General features: G+C 38.8%; 1 protein-coding gene across 9 annotated transcripts in view; it reads right to left on the bottom strand.

Moving 5' to 3' along the window:
• The window catches only part of szt2 (SZT2 subunit of KICSTOR complex), a 112,395-nt gene that overhangs the window by 51,568 nt on the left and 39,620 nt on the right, over nucleotides 1-21,207 (bottom strand). For 6 of the 9 annotated variants that reach the window (XM_044361657.1, XM_044361659.1, XM_044361656.1 and 3 more), the window contains 7 exons: nucleotides 19,612-19,726; nucleotides 18,534-18,621; nucleotides 14,791-14,909; nucleotides 14,349-14,513; nucleotides 11,544-11,628; nucleotides 3,689-3,739; nucleotides 518-697 (listed from right to left, as the gene is read on the bottom strand). In XM_044361657.1, the coding sequence (XP_044217592.1) occupies nucleotides 518-697; nucleotides 3,689-3,739; nucleotides 11,544-11,628; nucleotides 14,349-14,513; nucleotides 14,791-14,909; nucleotides 18,534-18,621; nucleotides 19,612-19,726 (803 nt within the window). The remainder of the gene's footprint in view (nucleotides 1-517; nucleotides 698-3,688; nucleotides 3,740-11,543; nucleotides 11,629-14,348; nucleotides 14,514-14,790; nucleotides 14,910-18,533; nucleotides 18,622-19,611; nucleotides 19,727-21,207) is intronic. The other 3 variants (XM_044361660.1, XM_044361663.1, XM_044361662.1) reach the window with 1 other exon arrangement.

Here is a 21,207-nt window from a genome sequence, read left to right as displayed (position 1 = left end):
AATGTGTGTTTATGTATATATTCTGTATATATTAGATTATTGGCCGATATATCAATATCAGAATTTTTTTACTCCTTAATATTGGTATCGGCATCAGCCCCAAATAATCCGGTATTGGTCGGGCTCTACTCTTGATTATTGGGAGCATTTTTGGCCCTTCATTTTGCTTTCTCTTGTGTTGTCTGACTTTCAAGGCCATTATTGCTTCAAAGCCCCATTCATTCATGACCCTCATGTCATCAGAATGAGGATGTTCACGTTTACCAAGCTGGCCAGTGGTTTTAGTTTTTTACTTAAGAACTAGGGAGTAAAAAAAAGTCCATTTTTATCTGAATGGAACACTTGCTTGCTGCTTTTCAGAATTCTTTTGCCTTTCAAGTACATTAGATTGTCCTTAACTTTGTTTTGTCACTTCCTCTGTGTGACAATCTCTCCATCTAACCCAAACCCTTACCCTCTATTTAGCTAGCATCAGCTATATCACAAGCTAGCAACAGCTGCTCAGTGTTGTGTTTACCTGTACATGAGCTGACATTGATGGAGTCCACTTTAACCACAGTGGTCAGCTCATCAAAATGGTCCGGATGAAGGGCGATGGCGCAGTTCTCTGATCTCTGCAGCGTGGCACAGTCCTGAGCTGGGACCTGAAGGGGCCGACCAGTGGCGTCCACAAATGAGAGGGCGATGCAGGCAATACCTGAAAGAGCAGGGAAACATGTTAAAATAACTAACAAACTTTTACAGAGCATTACAAAAACTGAAATCGAGTCGGCTCATTAGGTTTTCAATTTCTACTTTCTCCCAAGTCACAAATGACTTTGCTTCCTTGGCAGTTATACAAAAATCACTGATGGTGGACCAATTTTCATATAGCCTTGAGGTTATTAGGCAAATATCCATTTGTATACCTAAGAAATATAATATTTTCTAACAAATGCCTCTCTTTTGACATGGAACATAATGATACAGTGAATGACTTGAGTCTTGACTTCTATCTTTTATGTTTTTAGTCACATTAAGCAGTGCTCGGCACGAGCTTCAGTGCAATGTATGTGTGACCTGTATGAGACGGTACTGCTGGATGTGTTAGCTTTGACATGGTACCAGCTATTATTGCACACAGTGACTAAGCAGCACCATGCATGGAGCAGGCCGGATGTTTGACCGAACAAGCAGGAGACACAGATGCATTCAGAAATACGTATATATTCAGTTTTGCCATTTCAAACAAAATAGGGATGTCAATTTTCAATACTAAATTAATCATTATCATATATATATATATATATTTCAGCCACATGAGTGTTACTATAAACACCAAAATGACCACATCATATATCCATTCACGATTAAAAGAAAGCTGCCCTGTAGCTCTGGTCACTAAAAGAATCTTTTAGATAAAAAGAAGAAAATGTATTTGAAAGGGAAATTTCCCAGTAGTGGAAATTAACAATTAGTAGCACAAAATGCCATACAAATCAAGACTGCACACACATTATTAACACTTCAAATTACTGTAATAGTGCATTCAAGATTCCTCGGAAAATGACTTGCAACTGGGAAAGTCTGCTACTGGAAGATGCAGCATCATCACCAGCACATCAGCATTTTTCCAAGATAAAAAGCTCAAATGAGATCAGAATATGCTACAATTCTAAAGGAGTTCTGCAGAGCCAATCATGTAATAGTAGTCTTAGTGCATGGTCACACTAGAGATTGGCACAACAGTAATGGTGGCTGGACAACTGAGTATCTGGTCTTTGCTTGGGCAATGGTAGGGTTCACAGGGGTAGGTAAAGGTGTGTTAGGTAAGAGAACGGTGTGGGAATGAAAACAGAATGTTGCAAAATTAGTGGCTATTTGTAATACTAGTGGAACTAAACAAGCAAGGTTGATGAATGGACAACTGAAGGAGACATGGCATTTAAATTAAACTGCCTGTCAAGCCAGCTGGATATCAGCCATTGTAAATTTAAGTTGCCCTCATGAGCAAACCCACTGATCTCGGGGATTCCTTACCGTAGAAGTGCTTATGTATTTACAAACGGTGAGGAATGCAACACAATGAATCTCTGAATGGCCTTGTTGGTGCCACGACTTTATTTGATAGCTCAAGCTGAGTTGTATCAAAGTGAATCTGAATCTAAAAATGAACATTAAATATTGTGTAAGGTGCTTACAAGGACATTGGGGCTCATTCACAAACAGTGTGTACGCACAAATCTTTTCTATTAATATATTAAAAATGTCCTGTTCCCACTTTTAGATGACAATAGCTTATATATTGGAATTTCCATATTGGAATGTGAGAGCATCAGATGTGGTTGTGATATATGCAGCTGGTTAACCAGCAGCCTGTTCAGTGTCCTCACAGCCTGACAGTTCAGTAGTGGTGCAGGGAGGATGCTCTGCTTTCACTACATCACGGTCTGTTGTGAACAGAGATGAAACACGATGCGCACCTGGTGCAGCAGTAGAGATTTATTTAGATCAATTCCACAGATCTACACATTTACCAACTTTTTATTTTGTTACTGACATGCTGTGTGGTAGTGGTGGAACAGGTATGCAGGCTGTATACAGGATTCACAATCAGGCTCCAAATGGTTGTGTCAATGACATGTTTACCAGTCAAATCTGCGTTTCTGGCTTCTACACTTTTCCATCACAGCCCTCTTTGCAATGAGTGACAGCTCTCTCCACTGCTGCACCACTCCGATAGAGCACGTGCCTGTCAATTTAGAATGATTCTGATTCACTAACAAGCAAATCGTCATGTCATGAATCCGATGGTAAGAACATTTCTACGCACATATTAGTGAATCAGGCCCAATGTTTTTTTTGTTGTTTTCTATCCGAGGATGGCTACTTTTCTTGACAGATTGAGTTGAGTCAATGCAACTAAAGCTGAGCATGCTCCATTCATCACATGCTGCCTTAATAACTGGTTGCTCATGATGGTTGACCATGTCAGCTTGGGAAATGAGGCCAATTATTGCTACAACACAGCCTTAATAGGTATAAGGAAAGTGATGGAACTCAATATGTGACTCAAGGCTGGCGCCATCCAGCAAAGAGTCGCTCTATCAATCTGAATTTACTCTGGCCCATTCCTATAAAGTATATGAACACAGGGTGACATTTTCATATTAGGTTGATGAATCAAAAAAGGCTTGCCCTCATGCCCACCCCCTAAAAAAAAACCCTACCCCCTACATTTTAGAAATCATAAATTGCTGCCCTATACCAAAAACAAAAATAATCCACATGTGGAGGCAATCATTTAGGTTCTTTTAGGGTAACATATTTAATCCTGCATTAGGGGTTTAATTATAGTGATTATAGCGGTTCATATTAAACAAGCCTTATTGTCTAATGGGATACATTTTGTAACAGGGTTCAGTGTGACAAAAGCCAGTCGAGGACAATTCTACAGTAAGCTCAACAGTACAGAAACACTGCCTCAAAAAACGATAACACCACACTTCATGCACCTTGAAGGTCTATGCAAAATCTAAGAGCAAATCAAAGATGAGTATGTGCAGTACAGCAAAGAAATGCCATGAAGATAAAAAAAAAGGCCAACAGCAGAGCACACAGGGCCAGCAGCAGCATGGGCTTCAGTCAACACAATGGTTGCGACAGGTTGTAAAGGAGACAGCAGAAGACATGATACATGTGGCGGTACCTTTAAACTGAGAAGGTGGGAAGAGTTGCTGAACCAGCTCCGACATGGTACCTGGGCCAACATTAGAGACACCCAGAGAATAGCATTAGGGATGCACCAATAGCATTTATTCACTCCCAATCCAATTTAACACCACTATCAAAGCAGTGGTGGCAATTCATAGTAAGGGGGTCGTAGGTTCAAACCTTCACAGGTCGTTCCTGTATGAGGTCTGGATGTGTTTGTGCTGGTATCTTCCATGTGCTGTGATTTACTTAAACAAAGACATGCAGGTGAACCTCTAAATGTCCCATAGCTAGATATGTGTTTTACACCTGCAATACACTAATGACTTTTCTACAATGTTTCCCTTCCTTTTTCCCCAAGCATAGAAAAGCCAAGTAGAGAGTGAATGGATAAACTTGAAGCATTATTATGATCATGGACCATCAATTTGTTTTATGAGCAAAAATCTGAAACCATTATTCTGAAATCACCAGGCATTTAAGCCAATGCATGTGATTGACAGTCATCTATTACAGAGCAGAATACTATGTGTAGATTTATTATCTTAATATAGCATCTTATTCTGATAGCAAAAGGTCTAACTCATAAAAAAGAAATCTACCAAAGACAAAAATATTCAAATTCTGCATATAAAGGTAATGTTTGACACTTTTAAAATCTGAATCACTATTTGCTTTGGGGGGGTCAATGGACAGTATTTCTTTGCTGAGCTGAGGCAGTGATTCCCATTATAAAGCAATCACTAGTAAGTTTGTCTGTCAGACTGAACACAAAGTGAATTTTCAGCTTGTTTTACTTGAGCAAAATTGACTGCTTGAGTGTTTCTGCAGTTTGTGCGTCTGTGTTTTAGGGATGTTCATACAGAAAAAGGCACATTCCTTCAATTTATTTTGAGGGAAAAATGACAAAAATGTGGTTGTCCACATGGGAAATAATGCAGTGACAAAGATCAGAGAATTATGTGTACATGGAGCTCACTAGGAGTATGTTGGCCACCTAGAGCTAACATCTTAGCAGCATTAGCTACAAGGTTGAGCGCTTGTTGTGTAAGATCTTGACTTGCTGAACAAGCTACCAAACGTTCACCAGGGAAAACACGCTAATGTCAGTTTGAAAGCTATTTAGCTAATTACATAGCTTGTCAGCTGTAACACACCGAATGGCTTAAAAAAATAGGAAAATTACAACATAAGTCAGTTTAGATGCTTAATGATTAATAAACTAATAAAACACTGCCTGTCCTTAGCTTGTACGTTATAGTTAACAGTGTATGTGTGTTCCCATTATCTCTCCCTGGCTCTGTCTGCTCAGCTGTCATTTAAACATCACTCAGAGGCTTGAGGGGAAACAGAATTTCTGATTTATCAGCAAAGATGTTCTTTTCTTCTTTTCAATAAAAAATATTAATACTAAATTTAAAAATTAGATGATTTTGACTGAAGAGATGGCTGTGATTTTAGTTGCACTTAAAGTGTGCTGCAATAATTGAGAACCACTACACTGTAAGCTATCATCTATTCCATCATTCTATCCTCAAGTCATCACATGCACATGTCTCCTGTCCTGTCACTGTCAGGATCTGCACTTACACTGGCCTTTATAAAAGAATGATATTCTCACCAGTTTAAATGTACCCACAAGCAAGGATTCAGTGAAAAACATTTAAGTGCACAGAGCAGCAATGAGTCATTAGAAAACACTTCGTTAATTAGCTGACAGGAAACACACGTGAGAGTGCCGTTTGCTACAACACCGTCTCAGCTGTCTGCCGCTGAGAGTTATTTCACACACTGGTCAGGGATCAGGTAACACCATATAACTTAAGCACCTTGTTCCACAGCTGCTAAAATTAATGAGATGGAGTGAGAGCTTCTCCGCACGGCAATTAAAAAGTCGTTAGACGGCAAGTCCAATGAATACAGGAGCAAGGAACAATACAAGGAACTCATATCAGCCACAGTGATTACAATTTGACAAACAACTAAAGGTAGGACTCCCCAAAGAGCTCCCGGGAGGACAGGAAGTAGAATTGTATTTGCAGTTGTTAGTTGTTACTTCAATTCCGCTGCAGTAAAAACACCCAAAACCACATTCAAACATGCAGTTAACTAACTTTTTTGTTTTTTTTTTTTTTTTACATTTGGAGAACAATGTTATGGGGTCTGTTGTTGCTTTTATTAATCTTTTGTCACCCACATTTGGTACTAGCCCAATACCACCACAATCCTAATCTACTAGAGAAACTTAAAACTCTAAAGTAATCAAAGTCCTGAGTCAAGTCCAACAAGTACAAAGTTAAGTCTCAAGAGTAGACCAACACGTCCTAGTCTTGAAGTTAATTATTCAAGTCCTAAACAAGTCATTATGGAATTAGGAACATCAGTGACAGATTGGTAATATTTGACATTGATAACTGATTTGAAAGGAGAATCTTTAGGTTACCAGGGCTCCGTTCTTTGTACATGGATAACCAAGTTATCCAGATTAGACTGTTGACCATTTGACATGGTTCTTTGGTTTCTTTGAAGCTGGTTTAAAATTCATCTGGAACTGTTGCCATAGCAACAAGTCCTTAAGCCCACACCCACTAAAGTGCAGGCTTATTGACAGTTAGCTGGATCGTGACCAAGAAGTTAAAGGTTGAACTACATACTGTATATGAACTCATTTTACATTTTTATACCAACTTCATTATATAAATATAATTATGATTTAAGAAGAGACAGCTTTTTGAGATTTCTTTTCCAATTTGGAGATGTTTTGATAAGGTTTCATTTTCATAGCAACATCACTCACAGAAGCGTGGAAAGAGCACAATACAGAACAGAACAACATCAGTAACAATGCAGGGACACAAAATGACACTCAACACACCTACCTCGTGTAACAGCAATCACACAATCAGCACTCAGCTGATAATATAAATGCTGAACATGGTTTCACTCATTTTGCTTTGGTTATTCAAGACCAATTCATCCAGGGTTAACAAATCAATCCTCAAAGTGCCTTCAAAGAATCAAATAAACTGGATGAAATTATTTTAGTCTGGTAACAGCTTGTTAGCCTGGATTAGTTCAACCACAGGATTGTGTTGTACACAAAGATTTAGTTACCGGACTGTGTTGAGGTTTCATTGAGTTCATGTTTGCAAAGCCATATCTGGCCAAAGAACATTAATGTTGGACTCAACTTATTCCTCAGGAAGCCTTAAATGTCAAACAAAGCTGGAAGTTGTTGCGTCTCTATCTGACATGTTTTGCATGCTGACCTCTTTTTGGTTGACCACAGGTAGTTTTAATATCTGAATTAAAGATGGGAAATTCATAGAAAAGTAACCAAAACCGTCATTATGACTCTCATACAGACCAAAGTTTTGTCACATTGACATGCTTGATAAGACATGCTGCCTTCATACACATACCCCATGACAGTACAACAACAAATCTAACCCTATAGGTACACTATCAGTCAGAGTTTGCTGTGTGCGTTTATTCCATAAATCCAGTCAGCATTGTTCCACAAGTGTCAGAAATAGACAAAATCACTCAAGAGTTGAAGAAATACAGCTAGTGGCGGGTGTAGATGAGAAGAAGCTGGTACAGAAAAAAAATGATGTCATGTCAGTCATATGGGCTCTTGGGCTTCAGTCAACACAATACAGGTCAATATTAAGCTAGATGAAAATAGCAGAGGAGCGCAGCTTCTTTGGGAGTGTTCAGAGCGGAGTGTGTGAAGCGTGTGTGGGGAAGAGACAGATGAACATGGTGAGGCTGCACTCAGGACAAACAGGTGTGCTGGACGTCAAAGCAGAGTCAGGTTAGCAGTAAGCAATGCGGTGAATGTAACATGAATGTTCATTAGGAGCTATAAACAAACGCTGCAGCTCTTCAACAACCAAGCCCAATCCCCTAGTTTTGTTTACTGCAGTTAACTGCTACAACCTAGCCCTGCATCTGTGAAGAAGTCTTGCAGTTTTGTTGTTTCTGACACAGCAGTCTGTTACACAATTGTCTTTTAAATAATGTCACTGTGCACTCTATACTATACTGTAGCATACTATACAAGATCTAGCTAACGGGATAATGAAATAATTATTCAAATCTATTTATAGTACAATTTTTACAATTTACAGTTTCATTTAGCAGACACTTTTATCCAAAGCAACATATATCTGAGAGCTGATACAACACAAGCAGGGATCTAGTCAGGAGAGAACAACACCAGTAAGTTGCATAAAGCTGAGTTTGAGTCCAATTTCTCTACCTTCGGTCCATCAGGTGCAGAGGTGTTCATGAGAGAGCTGGGTCTTTAGTCTTTTCTTAAAGATTGAGAGGGACTCTGCAGATCAAACAGAGTTTGATCACTTGTTCCACCACAGGGGAACTACAGAGGAGAAGAGTGTAGCTAGTGACTTAAGGCCCTGTTGTGGTACCAGGCGCCTTTTATTGGCAGAGTGTAGTGAGTCAGAGGGAGAGTAGACCTGAATGAGGGAGTTCAGGTAGGCGGGAGCTGTTTTACTTGCTGTTTAGTAAGCGAGTGTCTGGGTCTTGACTTTGATGTGGGCAGCAACTGGTGCATGCAGGGTGACATGTGCTGTTTTGGGCTGGTTGGAGATCAGCTGTGCCGCCGCGTTCTGGTTCATCTGCAGAGATTTGAACGTACATGCGGGGAGGCCTGCCAGTAGTAGTAAGACTTATTTTGAATTAATAATGATACAGTTTATTTATAGGCTCTTTTCAAGATACTTTAAAAGATGCTTCAAAAAGTTAACAAGTTAAAAAGATAAATACACTAAAAGTATATTTTACTGCAAATGTAGATAAACACCTAAACGTGTTGGTAACTACTGAATATGTGTGATTCTCTGTTTGTTTTTCGGTACAAATCATTAGTAAGAGCTCCACTGTGAGGACGGACAATGTTGTGCACAGGTGTATTTAATAAGATGTCATTTCATTGATCATTTCCAAAGTAAATGAGACACTTAACAGTGATACTGATTTTAGGTGACATCACCCAGCCCTAATCTGAAAGTTATAGTCCCCTTTAGAAAACATTCTATGTAAATTTGGCTGTGTCATGCTGATGATGTCCAGCTTTATGCGTTTGTGAAACCTGGGGAACTTTCTAATCTGTCTACTTTACATAATTGTATTGGTGGAAGTGATGGGATGTCTCATAGTTTGCTACAGCTCAATCACAACATAACTGAAGTTCTTCTCATTTTCCCCGGTCAGACCCTGGAAATCTATCATCAGCACTTAGGCCACTTGTCTGCCGTCTTAAAGATGGCTTCTAGAAACTTCAGGGCGATTTTTAACCCCCACTTGAACTTTGAGAAACACATCAAGACAAGTTATTCAGTTAAGTCATTATTCAGTTAACATTGGTCATTCTTAACGTTCCAACAGGTAGAACAGATCATCCATTGTTTACAGTTTAAAAAAGGTCAACAACATTTTATCAATAACTGCTGTCTTTGAGTGAAGTATATTCTTTTGTGTTTGCACTATGTAACCCCAGTTTTGAAAAATTGTATATAAATATTCTATCTAATCTATTCTATTCCACTGGTCAGCAGCTTTCCCTCCTGCTTGCATGCTGTTGACTTTCTGCACACTTACAAGTCACAAGTTACTGGTGTCAACGTTGAGTTGCAAGACTTTTTTTAGGTTTTATCAAGTGAAGTCCAAAGTCAGTCCCAGTCATGTGACTAATACTTTAACTGCACTGTAAGTAAACAACAGCTCGATTGTATACATTTGATTTATTGCTGTTTAATGGAACAAACCTGCTTTAGCCAGTCAGGATAACGTCTTCTGCAAATCAAAATGTAGCACTGTGATTAAGAGCCTAATGTTAAGTTAAAATGGCAATGCAAAGTAATTTATTACAAAAATATGAGCAATTATAGATGAGAGTTTTAATTCAGTAAACTCATCATTTACATCCATAATTAGTTGCCCTTTGATAGGAGCTGTTGAAGAATGGCAGAGATAATAATTCGCCTTCCACATTTTCACATTGAACCAGGTGCCCTTTCAGTCACTGAGTTAATTCCTGCAGCAGAACTCCCCTTCAACAGACTTCAAATGCCAGTAGATGACGTTAGCGTATTGATAAATGAGAAAATATTGCCATCTGAAATGCAATTGATCACTTAAGTCTTTAAGGGAGATGTATGGAAAGGGACCACAAAGAGAAAATAGTTGCATTTGAATGTGATTTGCATAAAAGCCTGCAAGACAAGGCAGTTTTAACACTGAGTGAACTGATTTCTAAGTGTGAGATTATATACTTCCAAGTACTGACAGTCCACCTAGCATTCATGAGTGATTGGGCAGCAGTCTGCAGTTTCTCTGCAAAGCTAAATGGCATGTTTGTTGTTTCAACTAACCAAACATAATCAACAAGACAGCCGAGATGCTTTTCTGCAACAGGCAGGTCAACTCTGGTTAGAGAGCAAATTAGGTTGGAAATCTAAATGCAAAAGCCTGAAAATAACACTGAGTGGAACACTGGTTGCAAACATAAGCGTGAGGTTTGGTGCACAATGAAAGGGAGAAAGAGAAAGCCGCCTCAGGATAATAATTGCGCTGATGCTCATCAAAGAAATTAGCGTTGTGTGAATAGGGATGAAGAGAAGATTGTGTAGTAGTTTCTGTTATGCCAGACAGGCAGAGGAAAATGTGTTCTGAACTTTATCCTCCAAATCAGAAGCTCAACAACAGGAAAGAAGAGTCAAAGAAAAACTCTACAACTAAGCCAAAGCTTGAGGTTACAACAATGTTTCCAATCAATGATATGCTCATAAAAACGTAAACGAGGACAACTCATCTAAAAAACAAAGACTAATGTAAAGAAAGAGAATCATGCAGGTTGGAGAAGATGAACATGGTTTTAGTGTTGATGTTTTTTCAAACTCTTGCCTCTTGTGATCTGGTGAACTCCATTTCCTGTCCTCATAACATGCTGATGATTTAGTTTTTGTTTTTGATTTTTTTCCAATATTTTTTAAAAAAAAGCTCCACTTATTTAACGCTGGTAATCCACTCCACAAAAAAGAAAGAGAAGAAGAAACAAGGCTCATACAATGAAGAAAAACAAATTCTGCAACAAGTAACATTCCTCTGTTTACTCCACCACATCCAAATCTTTAACATCATTTATAGAGTCCCAAATTTTTTTTATCTTTTAGTATATAAGTTAGTTTTTTAAAATAGTTTTGCACATGGATACTTTAGCCTTTTTTTTTTTACCACATATTGTCATTGTCACAGGTTCTGCTTTTGAATTCCTGAAGCTAAATCAGGACTCTGCTCAGGAGTTGATACTAAATACGAGTTGCAGGTATTTTCGGAGGTTACTTGCTGTGCTGCAGATGCAGACGTGATATCACATCACAACAAAGACAGCAACAGTAAGCAGCATTTTACTACTGCAACTGTGTCAACCAGCACAAAAATACTGGAAAACACTTGTTAGGCAAACCAGCATGTCCAGGTTCTCATTAGTATTTGTCATAAACTGTAGAAAAACATGGGCTTTCTTTATTGATCAATTTCACTGTGAATGATCTATCAATTATTTTTGATACCTGTTTAGTCTATGAAAAGACCAAAAATTGGAATAAATTGCTTGTTTTGTCCAACCAACAGTCTCTAAAACTCAAAGATACTCACTTTCTAAAGATTGCAGTGATGTATAACAAAGAAAAGCATTTATCATTTCCGAAATTATTCTGACAAGATAATAAACAAGTGTTATGTGTTATCGTCACATGCGTTTGTACACACACACACACACACACACGGACTGAGGGTTTGCTGGTCTGGGTGAATGTGATTACCTTTGCCTCCAGTCCCCTGGCCTCCAGGTTTATTGTAGAGGTAGATATCACCGTCAGCCAAGTCACTGCTCAAATGAAAGTAGTGCTGCAGACAGAACAGGAGAGCAAATCAGCCACTGGAAGCTCAAACCACACAAGTCAGCATTTATTTCATACATCACAATGAGACTTGTCAAAATGATTTTAGTTTCTGCCACAGTTTCGCAGAGCCGGGAGCCTCTCATATCTAGGATTTATTCATTTTTAATCCAGATCACTTTAAACAGAGCTGTTTATGGGGCACTTGCATATGTCAAACTGTCATCTATCAGTGCAGGGTGGCATTTTTGGTTTTCAAACAGCAATGACTAACTTTTACAAGTTTAACGAATCATTCAAAGTAGTTGGAGGACTTGGAAAACTAAGACTGGTTGTTTACTCCAGGTTTTAATTAGCCAGATATTTTCATTGTTGCTAAGACAGTGAGTAAGCAGCAATAGTTTCTAGGATTTTGTCTGAACCGTCACAAATCCTCCTGTGATATGTGATTAGATAGCGGCTGAACTTGACAAATGGGCTACAGATATATTTGAAATGTTTATTTACTTTGAAACTTACAAAATGGCACATAGTGGTCCCTAATGCCGAGGTGGGATAGGTATCCTGGGAAGTATGTATGTGTTTTTAGAGACATTGAGAGCAAGACCTTAGTTTAGCATAGTAAAATGTATGGCTTGAACAAACCAGATATAATGAATTGGTGGGCTTTAGAGGTGCTGGTATAGGCATACTTTGTACTTCGGACAGAGCCAGGTTAGCCATTTCCCCCTGCCTCCACTCTTTACGCTAACCTAAGCTAATCAACTCCTGGCGCTCCATAGTTAAAGCACACAAAATGAGAATGGGAGCGAATAGCAAACTTCCAAAAAATTCAAACAATTCCTTAGTCATATCAGCAATTAAAACGGCAAAATCAACCCATTTCAATGGAATGGCTGTGAATAGCGCAGAGGAAATCTGAACAAATCCTACACATGCAGTTCCTCTTTGGTGAACTTTGACAGGCAATTTTGTGCTATTAACAAAAGGCCAACCATCTTGCCATTGCTAACCTTTGCAGGAATGGAGAGCCAGAGTGTCTAAAACAGAGGCTAGCGATAAATAACCAAGCGGCAACAACCACGGCTTGAAATTGAAGCCCATGCAGAAGCACCTTAAAGTGCACTAGATGCCGGCTCCAAAAAATCTCTGGCTCCAATAGACTCCCATTCAAAAAGCATCAACTTCTCTCATGAAATACTAAGTCAATACATTTTTTCAACAAGTCATTATGGTCTCAATCGCTATATCTGGGTCCCCTAATAAATTTGCTGGTGGTCACTTTGGAAATTATTGCTCCACTAATAAGATTTGAAGACGAATGGTAGCTTTTCCATGTGGGTGTTGATTGACAGCTGTGATTGACAGTCAGCTCACCTGCTGCTCTCCCCAGCTTCAGGATTTGCAGTCAGATTATTGTCTCAATATTTTGGTAAGTTTAATGTTAATTGATTATGATATCTGCCGTGTTAGTTTATTAATGTTAGCTCAAGTGCACGGCGCTGGTTGTTCCCAGTAAGCTAGCATTAGCTTTGGTCCGAGATAGCGGGGTGTGTTTCCAGAGCGTAAAAGGCAACACTCCTCATTTGGAAGGTCCTGGCTCCTAATGGAGAAGATGGCGCCAATCAGAGGCAGCAACTCTGGGCTTCAAACCAGCTTCAGTGCAAACCAACAGGTGATGTCACACCTCCCTACATCCATCTTTACATACAGTCTATGTAAATAACCCTGCTCTGCCAAAATATAAAGTGCTCCAAAGAAGAGGCATGGTTTGGTTACAAGAAAACATGCAATTTTTTTTTTTCACAAATTCTTGAATAAAACAGTATTAACTTACTGTCTGGTTAACAACTAAGCTAATACATCACTATGTCCTGAATCTGACATTTTTTTTCTAACATTCTATTTAAATTGTACCTTACCTAGCTAGCTTGCAAATTGACAGTCAGCAAGCCAGCTAGCTTGGTGAGCTTTTGTGACTGACTAGTACTAGCATATTCGCGGCTGGTTAGCTAGTTAGCAGTTACCTCATCAGTAGTTCACCAACTAGCTTTGCAAATAGTCACTTAAAAGAGAATGTGTAGAATTAAAATATCCTTTACATGTGAGTCTTCACTGAAAGGATGGGGAAAAAAAATATTTATGATGATATGTTTTTCTTTTTCAGCTTTTTTTGGCATGTTTGACTCTGTTTGATAGTTGAGTGCCTGAAGAGTGGGGTATGACATGCAACAAAGGTTCACGCGGTTCATTGAACCATGGATGTTGTGGTTATGTCATACGCATCTTAACCAGTATGCGACCAGGGTACCCCAGTATAGATTTTCTTTACATTATTTCTGTTACATAAGGTTAGGTTTATCCTTAATCCCAACCCTAAAATTTTCAAATCCTACAGATAATAGCCTTAAAGAAATAATCTGGTCTTATTTTCGTAGTGTTGGCCCTATTTTAACACAGTACTATCAAAGTTAATTGCTGAGACACAGTATCATTGCTAAATATACGTCAGACGAGTCAAGAAACATGAGCAGTCAGATGATCAGACAGTTGTTAACAAACCCTGAGGTTGTTTCTGATTATCTGACCACACGTTTTTGCCCGACTCAATTGAGACCAAAGTTGTAAAAAAGTGGAATTTTTCACCAAGGTCAACCAAGGAACAGGTCTTTGTCTGCACATTATATTCAACACATTATGTTATGAAGAAGTTAGTCTAGATCATACCTTGAAGTGGTGTGCTGTGTTGCTGTCAGTGTACTTGGGCACATGCAGGAAGATGAGGAGGTTCTGTCTGAGGTAGTGAGCCACGGCAGACAGCCAGGGAAAACAGTACTGGGGAAGGCTGAAGTTCATCACCTCAGTGGCTGGAGTGCCTGATGGTTGGATGAACTGACCAGACAACATTCAGTGAGGGCTTTTATCCAAAGCAATTTTCAGTACCATAGTGCATACAAGTGTTTCCTGAGTTGTCCCAGTTGGAATGAAACCCATGATTCTCAAAGTGTCAGCATTTTATTCAGTGAATTACACAGGTCCATGTACACAGAACTACAGACCAGTCACACGAAAACACCCAGAAACACACACTGCATTCTGAGAATTAAAGTATTTTTTGTACCAATTGATGCACAAAAACTTAGTAAGTTGAAGGAAAAGAGCCATTTACCTCCACATCAGCTGGCGTCAGCTTACAGTTCCTGACAAGCATGACAGTGATGATGTCCAAGGTGGTCTCATCCAGGCGCTTGCGCAACACCTTGACCAGCTCGTCTGTGATCTCTGGACCTGGACACAAAGTGACAAAACATCTGTTTCACCTTACATTCCAGCTAGTGCATCCCAGTGTGATTGTGTTTTAATGATTAAAGCTCAATGTATACTTCAAATGAAGTCTAACAGCTTCTGAAACACAGTTTCTGATGGAAATACTCTGTGATGTTTGCTAAAAGCCGGCGATGCTTACAACTCTTTCCTATCCTGGTAGCTACCAGCTACCATCTTTGTTTAGATAAGGGATAAAGGAGTCTGGACTTGGGAAAAGGGTTAAATTTTTTATTATTATTATTTTTTTAATCTTGCAGTGGACTGCATATTCTTTTATCCAGATGATTAGAAGAGTCTTTGAAGATTCTGGAAATGTCCTCATAACAGCAGTGTTGTTATGCAACCTTCTGGGTTTTTCAAACATTGCTGGGTATTTATCTTCTAGAGAAATGGATGCTTAGCTCTGTGACTTGAATGTAATGCTAATACATGTGAGGCACAAACTGGGGCTAGGAGGCAGCAGACTTCAACCCAGCCCTCTGAGTGGAAAAGATATAACCACTTTTGCATGAAGAAGGGACCGGACAACATGTTCAACCTGTGAGCTTGTTTGTTTAAAGCATACTGAGGCTCAGTATGCTTGCCCAGTCTTGTGTGAACCTTGACATTTTCAGGCTCTCTGTTTCTGTTTTTATTTCTGACACCAAACACAAAAAGATGCAAACCATGAGCACCATCAGAAAGTTGATGGTGAGCTCAAACAAACTGCAGCTGTAGATTCATCTAGCACCCTCCATGGCAACAAGTGCATACACAATTCAGGCTTTTTGCATTTCATGTCTGTTTCAGGTTACTATATGTTATTCTTGAATATTAAAACACTACAGTCCTTGTAAAAAGCACATTCTATATAATTGCAAGAAGCAACAATTTGATAATTGTTTGTATATATGATTAATTTATGGCTCATAGGGATAAAATAAGTACTGTGTAGTCATCTAACTTCTGCCAACATAAGAGACCTTTATGGTGTCTTGGCGCTTTACAAAAACACACATACACACACACACACACACACACACACACACACACACACACACACAAGCTTCAAGGAGGGGGTTTATACAGCTATCCAACGATGTAGCGAAATAAAGATGGTGAGTTCAAAGTATAGTGAGTGGGGGTAGCAGAGGAAAGATTTTAATGAGTTGTGTTTCTGAGAAACCGCTGATGTAATCCCAGCCTGTGCAAGATAGGGAAACACTCCCAGTACAACAGTGCCATCAAGACGTCCACAGGAGGAACAGCAGCCTGCGGCAGCTTATCTTTACACCACGGGTACTTACATTTTATTTTATTAAAAGGGTTCCACATATGAATTTTATATTAGGTTGAGGTCTGGAACAGTAGCAACAAATATATATTGTTATATTTACCTCTTCAGTAGGAACCAATGGGCTCAGAGCCACAGACAGGGTACTACCATGTGTGCAGTATTATTTCACATTTATCTCAGTTAGTCAAAACACACATGCAAATAAGTGAAATGACATATGAAAAACTGTATCTGTAATTTGAATTAAACATGGTACTCTCCTTCAAACTTAACAGGACACTTTTTCACAAAAGATGTCTGGGAAGTAGGTGACAAATGTCTGCTCTGTCACTGGATCGAGCCACAATCGGTGAGAGCAAAGGTGCAGTGGGGGATGTTAGCAAAACTGTCTCCAACTCTGGCTGTTTTCCACCCCCTCGTCACCACGCTGACAGTGCAGTGGAGTAGCATCAGTCACCAGCTCATTCCACCGAGGAGCACAGAGCACTGCTTCAAGCCTAAATTTGTGTTGACTGCCATCCAGCTCCAAAATGCCTCATCCCATAACACCACAAGCAACCCGATTAGCCGAAGGCAGTTAGGGAGTTATTGAGAGATGCTTTGTCATTCATGCATGATCTGCCTCCCTCTGCTTTCTCCCTCTGGACTGAGCAAATTTGTTCACAAATTATCCGCAGATAGAGGGTGACCATGTAAATACCACTGTGAAATGTCAACTTGTGAATTAATCACATGCAGAGTCATGTTAAATATAAATGTATTTCATCTTTATACTGCTGTATTTTTTCTATACGACTGCAAACACCCCAATTTCTCCATAGCGACTTATAAACAATGCTAACAGTCTACAGCCATGCTAGTGGCTGTAATGCTTGTAAAGAAAAACAAATTGTAAGACAGATAGAAGTTGAGGTCCAAAGGGTACTTTGAGCTAAATACTTCTATTAGTGACGCAATATGTTCACAATGACAATGTTAACCTGCTCATGTTATTAGTATAGTAATGATGACCATGTTCAACATTTTAGTTCAGCATGTTAGCATGCTAAAATGCAAATTAGCACTAAACTCAAAGGACGTCTCCACCTGCGTTTCTTTCCAGGTTTTTCAAATGGAAACACCCACTCAGTTGTTAGCAAAAAGCAGTGACTGTATGCAACTTGTGATAAGGGGGTCAAAAGTAAACATTGCTTTGTTGCGAGGGGTCCCAAGCCAGAAAGGTTAGGAACCTATTGTAAGATGTTGTATTCTGTATTTAAATGGTTGCTTCTTTTATCAGTGTAAAATCTTTTGGTGGAACCCATTTAACCTTACATTTTTACTTAAGGTTATTTTTTCCCTGTGGCCATCTGTTAATGTTAGTCCCATCCATATGAACACCTCAGCGATGTTGTATGTTTTTGACCAGTCATATGTACCCTAATTTGAGATGAAGAGACATCTCTTGCCAAAACAAATCTTTCACCTTTCAACATCCAAGTATTCCTATTATATACATTCAGTAGATATGAGGCTGACTGTTCCAAAGAAAACTAAAATAAGCAATCTGACTGACAAACATTAGATGATGAGAGACAAAAATTAAAAATGAAACTGGCTGCTGCCCATTTAGTATATGTTGGCATTGACTTGTAGACAAAAAAAGGACTGACAGCTTCATTCATTGCTATAAGTTCATGATACTTTTGCGTTGAACAAAATAAACCCAAACACATATTGTTGGCCCTTGACTAAGTAGCCCACCTACACACTGCACAGTCAATCAAGGCATGTGTGGACAAATATATGCAAGAGTGGGACATACCATAGGAGAAGATCCTTACAGTAATAACACAAAATGGGAGTAATATAGTGGCAGCATTTAAACACACCACAGCAGAAGGAGAAACCAGCTGTGAGGAAGACTACCCCATGATGGAAAGTGACTCTGAGTCTGAAATTGATGATAACCTGCGGTGAGCTATTTTGTTATGTTATTATTCTTTTACATGACAGTCAATAATCACATGAGTATGAGACTGATGCTGAGATTGTCTGCTGGTGGTGTATCTTTGTTTTTTTTCCACTTGAATATTTTTAATCTAAGTAATATTTAGTCTTATGATATTTAGTCAACTAAAACTAGACTAAAACTGAAACAAATCTGATTGCTAAAATATGACTAAAACTAAATCAAAATTTGCTGTCAAAATACTGGTTTTACCTTGGATTTATCACGACTACTCCACTCCACCATTTTATTATGAATCATTTCGGCTAACTTTGAAATTTTGAATTATTATCAGCACTTGATATTTCTCAGCTCTTACCAGCGTTTCCCACTCCATGCACCAGTAGCAGGATGTGTTTATCCACTTGTCCAACAGGCCGAGAGCCCTCTAGAGAAGACCTGGAGCCCTGATGGGAGAGACACCAAAGAAGTCAATGATTTGGCACAAACACTACACCATGAATCCAGATTGAGAGATATTACATCGACTGACCTTTGACAGACAACTAAGCAGATTTTAGAGAAGTTTGACCTCTGTGTTCAGCATTTGTGCAAAAACTTGGTACATCTGATCCACTGATTAGATCATACATTCTAGCAAGTACATACCAATCCCCTTTTCCTGCCCTACTCTTGCTTATTCACTGGTGGATTGTTCTACTTCACTGGAGTCAAGAAGAGCAAGGAAACAATATTTTAATAGACATTTCAACATATGTTAACAAAAGTAAGGAAAGTTCAATTCAATAGTCTTGGCAGACAGGACTTAATGTTTATGCAGTTACCATGGGCACAGGTTGGCCTGGAAATATATACAGTATGGTGAGAATTATTTCTGTTGCTGTCTGTGAGTGCTGGCAAAACCCTCCTACCCCCCTGCTAGAATGAATCTGAGAGGGATACAGGTGAAAATGCAATGGTTTCCTGCCTTATCGACAAAATACTGTAACAGGCAGGCCAGTTTTATCTCCACATCAGATAAGCTGCAGAGAAGCACAAGGGCTACAATTACAGTCATCGGAAAAACATTCCACCTATCTGTCCTGAATCCTCTGTACCTTTGGCTACACACAGCTTCTCCAAGTTTTTTTATTTTAAAAACTTTTATTAATGGCCCTAAAAACCTATTTTCTTAATCAGTGTCAGCATTAAGTCAAGTCTAAAGTCTTTAAGGGCAAGTCCAAGTCATATTTAATTTTTTAGGGGCAAGTCCAAGTAATATTTCCCAGTCTTTAAGGGCGAGGCAAAACCAAGTTTCAAGTCCCCTCAGTGTTTTGGTTGTTTGCTTATGTTGAAGGATGCCATGGTCAACCACAATTCACATGCCAATATCAAATATGAAAAACATAGTTTAGTTAATGTCAAAACATTTATATACATTGCATTTGCTCATTTACCATGAGGTCCTCAGAAAACAGGGGCTCTTGACTTCTGGCGAGCCCAATGGAGCGAGTTGTGTGGAGGTTGCCATCCACGTCAGAGTACTTCCCTGTTAGTGACGTTTCACAAAGTCTGTAAAGAACACAGGGAACAGGAAAGGAAGTTGATGTCTTTTTGATGGAACTAGCATGTACTATGAAACATGTACTATGAAACAAATCCATCTTCTGCAATTTATATCAAATGAGCTCCTTTGTCAATCTCCTTTTCCCTCTTATCTTTCTTCTCTGTCAGCAGTGTTTTCTATCTCTTCTACCTTAAAAGGCATTCTGACTCATATACTAATGATCCAAGAAAGTTTGCTGGAAAGTGTGTACACCAAAGACATAAATTACAGCACTTAGTCATAGAGCTGGGTGATACGGACAAAATCAAATATCACGATATTTTTGACCAAATACCTCGATGTTGATTTTGAACAATATTGTAGTATATTTTATAATAATAATAATGATAATAATAATAATCATGTGGATGTAATGACTAAGTAGGTAAAGGCAAATAATAGAACAGCTAGAACAGTCTGGTGGGTTCAGAAAATTACATCTCTTTACTGTAATGCAGCCTTTAAAACCAGGAAAAGACAACAATTATGCCATATCACGATACAACTACCCGAAATCTAAGATATCTAGTCTCATATAACGATATCGATATACTGCCCAGCCCTACTTAGTCAGTAATTAATGCTCAGAAACTGAACATCAAAGTCTAATGTTATCTTACAAGCTAATAAAAGCATTGTGTCATGTTTACGGAAAGTAAAATGGTCATGGGCTTTGATGGCTGCAGTGTACAGCTTGGCCAGCTGTTTGAGAAAGTGTTGTTCACTGCCCCTTCATTCTTCATTGCCCCACAATTAAAAATGCGTTTCCCAAGTTCTAATCCTTTGTCCCTGTGTTAATTATTCATTTATCTCTTGTTACATGCTAAATATTAGTCAAAAATAATTTTTTCTATTAAAATCTTGAACTTGCAAAAACTCTGTAGGATTTGATTTAAATCCCTCTCGAACCAAAGACACTCCAATTTTGATTTCACAGTGACTGTAATACACCAGAGGGATGTTTCATGAAGAAAGCTCAGAAAAGCAAGGCTCACTGTAAAAAGTATGGCTTGAATAAGCTCACAAACTGAACCAGGACTAAACTGTTCCATAAAGCCAACTCAGAGTTAATGTGATCAGACTAAGTCAAGCCTGATTTAAGAACTATTAAGAGTGAGTCTAGACTCATTGAAACCACTGAACTCCTCTGTTAGCTCAGCTTGCTGGAGCACTATGCTTGTATTCATGCCATGGTAATTTAGGCAAGACATATTTAAACCTGGATTATGAAACAGAATTCCCTGAAAATAAGCTTGATTTACTGAAGTAAGCCTAGTTTAACAGGTAGCCTAATGCTTTATGCTTCATGACAGCAACAGCAACCAGAATACATAACTTAAAATTGATCGAGAGTGTGGCTTGATCGGTTTGCATGGTTATAGACAGTAATCATCTTTTCTTTGCTCTTTCCTCTGCTTTCTCTTCAATGATGAATCATTTTTAACTC

Source organism: Thunnus albacares, chromosome 9 (genome assembly GCF_914725855.1).
Source record: "Thunnus albacares chromosome 9, fThuAlb1.1, whole genome shotgun sequence".
Lineage (NCBI taxonomy): Eukaryota > Metazoa > Chordata > Actinopteri > Scombriformes > Scombridae > Thunnus > Thunnus albacares.
Note: the sequence above shows the minus strand (reverse complement) of the source record. Positions and strands in the feature narration are given on the sequence as shown.